Genomic DNA, 9296 nt, shown 5'->3' with positions numbered 1-9296 from the left:
GAACGGTCTTCCTTTTGTATCTGTGGCCAAAGCATTTAGTAGACTCTAGGCTAATAAATTATTGCCCATTGTAAGGAAACCTAGTGGTAGTTTTTATGTATCCTCCTTGTAGTTCAGCTTTCTGTGTTTCTCCCGGGGGTCACGGTTCAGGAGCCATCTTGGGTGGCAAGATCAGACACACAATTTGCCATCAGACATAGGTAAACTATTCTCAATAACAAGTAAAGAGATGACCTGGACGGTGGATTCCAGGGGATGCACAGTGGGGTAGTCCACTGTTAACACTGGGTTTGAGTACCGTAATAAGATAGTGTCACATGCAAAGGAATGTTTAGGCTTGTGAAATCAGTGGGACTACTCTCCCATCTGGTATGTGAACACCCTTTTGGGGCTTAACTTTCAATGGCTTAAGGCTCTTAGTATTGCTGCGTGGAGCAGAACCTCCAAAATGGAGCACCAAATGCCTGAGGAACGGTGAAGAGTGCTTCCAGACACAGCTGCAACGGTTAAGGAGTATGTAAGACCCTGAATTTGTGAGCAATCCCAGTCAGGGCACTTTAACTTAAGGTGTCATATCTGAAAAGCAGTAAAACTTCTCCCACAGATGGTAAGTGGTAGGGACTATGAATCTCTGTTAGATTTTGGGTGCAGGGATTTCAGGCTCACCATTGATTCAGTGTGTGGAGAGATCTGGGAGAAGAGTGATAAAGGCCCATCAAATTCAATTTGACCCAAGTCTATCTTTAGCTGTAATTACATTTTTTTTTTTTTTTTTTCTGCAAAAAAAAAAAAAAGAATGCGACAGATGGCATTGCTGGGCCTGGTAGGATCAGGGTTTCTTGCACCCCTTGAGTTCTGTAATTTTATCTCTTGAGTCCACATTATTACATGTGCCCAACAATTTGAGAAATAGAGACCTTTCGTTGTTAGATGTACTGTGTCTGTTCTCCTTAAGATGTTTGACAATGTTGCTTCTCTGGGGTGCCGACAGTGCTAGAGAGATGAATATGACTGTTCCAGGTGTACATTTTAAGCTGTATAATCTGGCATTTTGTATTGCAGGGATCAAATCTGTCTTGTAGCACTGAGGCTGACTCTATTTACAGTAGTTCTGGCAGCAGACAGGAAGTAACCTTTACCATTGAACACATCGCTGCTTACTTGCCACACAGTGGCTGCCTCAGTGTATTAATTGAAATAGTTTTGAACAGCTTGGCCCATGTCAATTTTTTCAAGTGAGCTGGAAATCTAATTTAACGGTAGACAATAACCAAGCTCGGATTTTGGACTTGAGATGCATACTGGGAACAAACTAATTTCCATGGACTTCATTTTTTATTTTTTTTTGTAGCTGCAGTGCATTATTTCATCCCACTCTTCTGTAATCTGGTAACCTGTATATTTTTCTAATGTTGATTGGCTATTTCCAAATGTGGAGACTGTAGGCTTCCTTTGCTTTTCCGGGTAGGGGGCTCGCACACGCGCCCTACCTGCGCCATTTGCGGCCACCGGGTCCCGGCCAGTGATTACTCACCGGTGCCCGGTGATTGCCGAGCAGCTCCAACGGGGAGGAGAACTGTATGTAAACAGTTGACACAGTTCTCCTCCCTGTCAGCTATTGCACACTGCTTTGGGTGGCTGTGCACGTAACAGCCATCCAAAGCAGTGTGATTACAGTGAAGCGCGCGCACACAGCTTACAATGAAATGGCACACAGTTAACCCTTTGCTCGCCCCTCATGTTAACCCCTTCCTGCCCACTGCCATTAGTACAGTCAGTGCTTTTTTGTTTTTTTTAGCACTGATCACTGTATTGGTGTCACTGGGGATGTCAGTGACACATAGCCTGTTCTCCCCAGTGTCAGAATGTCCCGCTATAAGTCGCTGATTACCACCTTTACTAGTAAAAATAAAAATTCCAGTATCTATACCGCCATTTGTAAACGCTCTAACCTTCACATAGACCAGCTAATTTACAAGTGTTAGAATTTTTTTGGGCAGACATATAGCAGAATACATTTTGGCCTAAATTTATGACTAAATTAGATTTTTTTTTTTTTTTTTTTTTAATTTATTGGACATGTTTAACCACCTCCCATCCTCCGGCTGTTGTATACAGTTGTGTTCAAAATAATAGCCGTGTGTTGAAAAAAGTGAATAAAGCTCAAAATCCTTCTAATAGCTTTTATTTCCATACACACAAATGCATTGGGAACACTACACATTCTATTCCAAATCGAAACATGAAGAAAAATATATCAAATTTGTGTTGTTCCTCTAAAAAAAAAATTGAAGAAAAGTGAATATTAGACTGTTCAAAAAAATAGCAGTGTTTGTATTCTTCTTTACAAACTCAAACATTCGCTATATAAACTGAAAAATGTTTGAAGCTTTTGCTTTCCTTTGAATCACTTAATCAATATTTAGTTGTATAACCACTGTTTCTGAGAACTGCTGTACATCTGTGTTGCATGGAGTCAACCAATTTCTGGCACCTGTGAACAAGTATTCCAGCCCAGGATGATTGGGTTCCACAGTTCTTCTCTATTTCTTGTTTTTGCCTCAAACTGCATTTTTTTTTATGTCACCCCACAAGTTTTCTATTGAATTAAGATCCGGGGATTGGGCTGGCCACTCCATAACGTCATTCTTGTTGGTCTGGAACCAAGATGTTGCACATTTACTGGTGTGTTTGGGGTCGTTGTCTTGTTGGAACAGCCATTTCAAGGGCATTTCCTCTTCAGCATAAGGCAGCATGACCTCTTCAAGTATTCTGATGTATTCAAACTGATCCATGATCCCTGGTATGCGATAAATAGGCCCAACACCGTAGTATGAGAAACATCCCCATATCATGATGCTTGCGCAACCATGCTTCACTGTCTTCACAGTGTACTGTGGCTTGAATTCAGTGTTTGGGGGTCTGACAAACTGTCTCCAGTCACTAGACCCAAAAAGAACAATCTTACTTTCATCAGTCCACAAAATGTTGCGCCATTTCTCTTTAGGCCAGTCAATGTGCTCTTTGCCAAATTGTAACCTCTTCAGCACATCTTTTTTTCAACAGTGGGACTTTGCAGGGGCTACTTGCAGATAGCTTGGCTTCACATAGGCGTCTTCTAATTATAACAGTACTCACAGGTCACTTTAGACCTTCTTTGATCTTCCTGGAGCTGATTGTTGGCTGAGTCCTTGCCATTTTGGCTATTCTATCCATTTGAATGGTAGTTTTTCTTCTGCGTCTTTCAGGTTTTGGTTGCCATTTTAAAGCATTTGCGATCATTTTAGCTTAGCAGCCTATCATTTTCTGCAATTCTTTATATGTTTTCCCTTCTCTAATCAACTTTTCTAATCAAGGTACGCTGTTCTACTGAACAATGTCTGGAACGACCCATTTTCCTCAGAATTTCAGACAGAAATGCACTGTAACCAGCATGTACATTTGCTACCTTCCTTCCTTAAATTGCCACCTGTTTTTCAAAGAATGAATGACCTCACTAATAGAACTCCACACTGCTATTATTTTAAACATGCCCCTTTCAATTACACAGAATCAGCAGCATGCATGTCATGACTGTTGGGTCTGTTGGATTTCTATTACTCTACTACACCTGCTAGTAAATTATTTGCCATGTAGAAATATAATTTCTACCTAAAACAGTGATTGATCAGGTTAGTGATGTTTGACTGCTATTATTTTGAACACAACTGTATAAACAGCTGGACAGTGGCAGTGCAGGGTCGTGTGGCTGTTTATAAACGGCCTCCCCGCCCCCTGCTTGTGCGCTTTCCTTCCGGACACAGTGGAATACCGATCGTCGTACGGGACCTCTCTGTGAGGTCCCGATCATGTGATCACTGATTGGCCAATCAGTGATCACATGCAGAGTAGTAAGCAAGATGTCACTTCTGACAAAATTGCTTACTACATGTGAAATCTGTGATCAGAGGTCACATGATGCAAGGCTATTCACAACAGCCTTGTACCATGTGACAAGCTGTGACCAATCACAGCTCACACAGTAGTTCTCAGTGGCTCCAAGAATGCAGCCAGAAAGAAGGAGAAATTATTGCTTTTACACCCATAAAGGCTGTAAAAGCAATCGGTGTAAAAAAAGAAAAAAAAAAATCTTCATCACCCCCCCACAAGTAGTACATTGTCACCATGGTGACACTGTACTGCTAGGGTGACAATATGTTAAAAAAAAAAAAAAAAAAAGTCAGGTCCATAAATATTGGGACATCGACACAATTCTAACATTTTTGGTTCTATACACCACCACAATGGATTTGAAATGAAATGAACAAGATGTGCTTTAACTGCAGACTTTCAGCTTTAATTTGAGGGTATTTACATCCAAATCAGGTGAACGGTGTAGGAATTACAACAGTTTGCATATGTGCCTCCCACTTGTTAAGGGACCAAAAGTAATGGGACAATTGGCTTCTCAGCTGTTCCATGGCCAGGTGTGTGTTATTCCCTCATTATCCCAATTACAATGAGCAGATAAAAGGTCCAGAGTTCATTTCAAGTGTGCTATTTGCATTTGGAATCTGTTGCTGTCAACTCTCAAGATGAGATCCAAAGAGCTGTCACTATCAGTGAAGCAAGCCATCATTAGGCTCAAAAAAACAAAACAAACCCATCAGAAAGATATCAAAAACATTAGGCGTGGCCAAAACAACAGTTTGGAACATTCTTAAAAAGAAGGAACGCACCAGTGAGCTCAGAAACACCAAAAGACCCAGAAGACCACGGAAAACAACTGTGGTGGATGACCGAAGAATTCTTTCCCTGGTGAAGAAAACACCCTTCACAACAGTTGGCCAGATCAAGAACACTCTCCAGGAGGTAGGTGTATGTGTGTTAAAGTCAACAATCAAGAGAAGACTTCACCAGAGTGAATACAGAGGGTTCACCACAAGATGGAAACCATTGGTGAGCCTCAAAAACAGGAAGGCCAGATTAGAGTTTGCCAAACATGTAAAAAAAGCCTTCACAGTTCTGGAACAACATCCTATGGACAGATGAGACCAAGATCAACTTGTACCAGAGTGATGGGAAGAGAAGAGTATGGAGAAGGAAAGGAACTGCTCATGATCCTAAGCCTACCACCTCATCAGTGAAGCATGGTGGTGGTAGTGTCATGGCGTGGGCATGTATGGCTGCCAATGGAACTGGTTCTCTTGTATTTATTGATGATGTGACTGCTGACAAAAGCAGCAGGATGAATTCTGAAGTGTTTTGGGAATATTATCTGCTCATATTCAGCCAAATGCTTCACAACTCATTGGACGCCGCTTCACAGTGCAGATGGACAATGACCCAAAGCATACTGCAAAAGCAACCAAAGAGTTTTTTAAGGGAAAGAAGTGGAATGTTATGCAATGGCCAAGTCAATCACCTGACCTGAATCCGATTGAGCATGCATTTCACTTGCTGAAGACAAAACTGAAGGGAAAATGCCCCAAGAACAAGGAGGAACTGAAGACAGTTGCAGTAGAGGCCTGGCAGAGCATCGCCAGGGATGAAACCCAGCGTCTGGTGATGTCTATGCATTCCAGACTTCAGGCTGTAATTGACTGCAAAGGATTTGCAACCAAGTATTAAAAAGTGAAAGTTTGATTTATGATTATTATTCTGTCCCATTACTTTTGGTCCCTTAACAAGTGGGAGGCACATATGCAAACTGTTGTAATTCCTACACCGTTCACCTGATTTGGTTGTAAATACCCTCAACTTAAAGCTGACAGTCTGCAGTTAAAGCACATCTTGTTTGTTTCATTTAAAATCCATTGTGGTGGTGTATAGAGCCAAAAATGTTAGAATTGTGTCGATGTCCCAATATTTATGGACCTGACTGTAAATAATATAAAAATGTAAAAAGTTAAAAAATTCCAATTTTTGGTTATAAACCAATTTGGGTTATTTTATTTATTTTTACTAAATTTCATTTACATAGCAAAAAATATAAAAATCCCAGTGGTGAATAAATACCACCAAAATGAAGCTTAATCTGTCTCAAAAAAAAAAAATGCAAAAACTTCATATGGGTACAGTGTTGCATGACTGCGAAATTGTCATTCAAAGTGTGATGGCACTGAAAGCTGAAAATTTGCCTGGACAGGAAGGGGGTAAAAGTGTCCGGACTTGAAGTGGTTAATAGCAAAAAGTAAAAAAAAATATAATATACACGCAAAAAATAAAACGCACAGGCAATCAAATACCACCGAAAGAAAGCTCAATTCGTGGGGCAAATAAAACGTAAATTTCATTTGGGTGCAGTGTTGCATGACCGTGCAATTGTCAGTCAAAGTAACGCAGCGTCGTAACGCAAATAATTGCCTGTTCAGGAAGGGGGGTAAATCCTTAGGAGGGCAAGTGGTTAAAGTGTGAGGTATGAATCGGTCTCTTCTGACTAATGCAGCCAACAATCAAAGATCTGCCCTAAAAAAATTTTTCTAGCAATACAAGTAGAGAAAGGAGATGGGTTCTGTAAAATTTGTCTGATGTAATTTACAAATCCACTCCCAATTTTAGGGAAATTTGAGTTAACTTTCTGGCTTCGTCACAATAACAGTGTTCTATTGATGGCTTTAACAGTTTGATTATTTCAGTTGTTACCTGGAGGTGGCCTTCTTTAACCACTTCTCATACAGCCCATGTACATAAACGGCCGGATGGGAGCAGTGCAGGAGCGGGTTGCCGTTCATAAACGGCGCACGCATTTTCAGGTTGTACGCGCTCCCAGGGAGCAATGATCGCTGTATGGGACCTCTGTGTGAGGTCTCGATCATATGATCACTGATTGGCCAATCATTGTTCACATGAGTAGTAGTAAGCAAGATGTCACTTCTGACATCATTGCTTACTACGTGTGAAATCTGTGAATGATCACATGGTACAAGGCTATTCAATCACAGCTCACACAGTATAAGGCTGTTGTGGTCAGAGCTTGTCACATGGTACTTCTCAATGGCTGCAAGAATGCCGCCAGAGAAGGAGAAATTATTGCTTTTACACCCATAAAGGCTATAAAAGCAATAAAAAAAAAAAATCTTTATCACCCTCCCGCAAGTAGTACAGTGTTACTTTGCAAAAGAAACACTTTTAATCAAAATTTTGGGACTTTTTCATTTATATAGCAAAAAAAATAAAAATCCCAGTGGTGGATAAATACAACCAAAATAAAGTTTTATCGGTCTAAAAAAAAATGCTAAATTCATATGGGTACAGTGGTGCATGATCGCGCAATTGTCATTCAAAGTGTGATGGCGCTGAAAATTGACCTGGACAGAAAGGGGTTAAGTGTCCGGACTTGAAGTGGTTAAAGTAACCTAGGTTTTTGTGTGTATATGTTAATATAATTGGACTACCTGCAAAACAGTTACAACATGCAAAGCATACGTTTAACACAGTTTTTAACCTTTTTGCTTCATCTACAGCTTGTCAAGATGCGCCTGACTGTACCCTGTCGAGCAGAGACCTGTGCTCACCTCCAGTGCTTTGATGCAGTGTTTTATTTACAAATGAATGAAAAGAAACCAACATGGACTTGCCCAGTGTGTGACAAGCCTGCTCAATATGATCAGCTTATAATAGATGGGTAAGTAAATTTGTGTCCTGTATGTTTTGCCAAAATGGAATTTCTTACCCACTCCCTGTTCTCTAGAGTAAAGACACATTTGCGATATACTTCTATATTTACTTAAGGCAAAACCCATTTTTTTTGGGGGTAGAATGGAGTGGGATTAGATCTGGGTTGTTATTGTTGTCAGTGCCCTCATTAGAAAATATGCCTCTCAATTTTGTCATGTTTACCACAATTGCCAAGAGTGAAAATTTTTAAAATCCCAAATTTTGAAAAGAAATAGGGGGGAATCCTCCAATAGGGACACTAGTTCTAGTGACAACCCAGGGATTCCCTCACTATGGAGGGATTTTCTCTCACTTCCTGTTTTTTTTAGCTTTTGGACAGGAAATGAAGAGATATGTCCCTAATGGAACAAAGATAGCAGATTTACTGACTCGGGGCATTCATTTTGCCTTTAGTTCTAATTTTAAGAATCAGGAGTAAGCATACTACATAATTGACCGGATCAAAAAGGTTTTGGTGTAAATTTGAGCAGTGTCTTGGCATACCCTAAATTATTGATGTGCAGTTTGAGAAGTGATAAATATCTGTGTTTGTACAGACATATTGAGATTTAATATTCTAGAATGTACATTTCATTGTGTTTTTCAGTCTTTTGTCCAAAATCCTTAGTGAATGTAAGGATGCAGATGAGATAGAGTTTTTGGTGGATGGTTCTTGGCGCCCAATAAAGGCAGAAAAAGAGAGAAGCTGCAGTCCGGCCTGTCCTGTTCTTGAAATAGGTATTTGCACGTGCATGTTCCCTCACCGTTTTTCTATTTTGTTTTTTGTTTTTTTTGGCCAGCTCTTCATATTTTATCTCTAAAAACAGCCCGTTTTTGAACAGTTATCTAAATGTTACTAATGACCCTTTACTGTCTACCAGGATCTCCTGAAATGGCAGCAAAGATACCTCCTCCCAGCAGCACTGTGTCAACTGAGAATGGGAAACCTGGCCCAGATGTAGTGGACCTCACAGTGGACAGTAGTTCGTCTTCATCCTCGTCCTCTGAAGATGATGATGAAGAGGACGACGACGACCGCCCTGCACATAAAAGACGCTGCTATGAAAAGGGGCTTTTATCTGCTTGTTGACCCTCCCTGCTTTCATATTATGATCTTGAACTTTCTAATTTCAGACAGACACAGTTAATGAGCTGTGTTCCCTCTTCCTACCAAGACCTATATGCATCACTACTTTGGCAAAGTCCCTTCCACTGTTTAACTTAAGAAGCATAAAAGGTCATGTTCAACTGGTAAAAGAGTAAAAAGATCCCCGTTTTAATTTTGTTCTGTCATATTTTGTATTAAACTTTTTTTTCTTTTTAATTGTGTTTTTGGAAGTGCATTCAGGAGACAGTCACAGGAAGAAAACCATTCCATGCCTTGTAAACAACCACTCTTCTTACCTTCAAATGCATCTTTGAATTGCTGTTTTTTTGCATCTTCTGCTGTTATGGGTGAAATAGGAAAATACTGATGGAACACTCTACTTTTGGCTCAATGGCATTCACTGAAGGGTGTTAATTTTTGGTTCAAAATAAAGGGCAAGCTTATTGCTGTAAATAGTTATTGATGTAGAAAGGTTTCTGCAAGAGAACCATTATTGGGGTTTTGAAAAATGCAAGCATATTATAGTTTTTCACTTCCCAAAATTGTGCAG

At 40.2% G+C, this 9296-nt stretch overlaps 1 protein-coding gene across 1 annotated transcript in view; it reads left to right on the top strand.

Annotated features, from left to right (window-relative positions):
* PIAS4 (protein inhibitor of activated STAT 4) overlaps positions 1 to 8962 on the top strand; it is a 138409-nt gene extending 129447 nt beyond the window's left edge. The window contains exons 9-11 of the mRNA XM_089687897.1: positions 7446 to 7606; positions 8246 to 8376; positions 8520 to 8962. Coding sequence (XP_089544023.1) covers positions 7446 to 7606; positions 8246 to 8376; positions 8520 to 8728 — 501 coding nt within the window. The 3' untranslated portion in view covers positions 8729 to 8962. The remainder of the gene's footprint in view (positions 1 to 7445; positions 7607 to 8245; positions 8377 to 8519) is intronic.
* The last annotated feature ends 334 nt before the right edge of the window (positions 8963 to 9296 follow it).

The sequence above is a fragment of the Staurois parvus genome, unplaced genomic scaffold, assembly GCF_062004578.1.
Source record: "Staurois parvus isolate SC_StPar_1 unplaced genomic scaffold, SC_StPar_1.0 ptg000439l, whole genome shotgun sequence".
In the NCBI taxonomy this organism is placed as follows: Eukaryota; Metazoa; Chordata; class Amphibia; order Anura; family Ranidae; genus Staurois; species Staurois parvus.
This window is presented reverse-complemented; position numbering and strand designations above follow the sequence as displayed.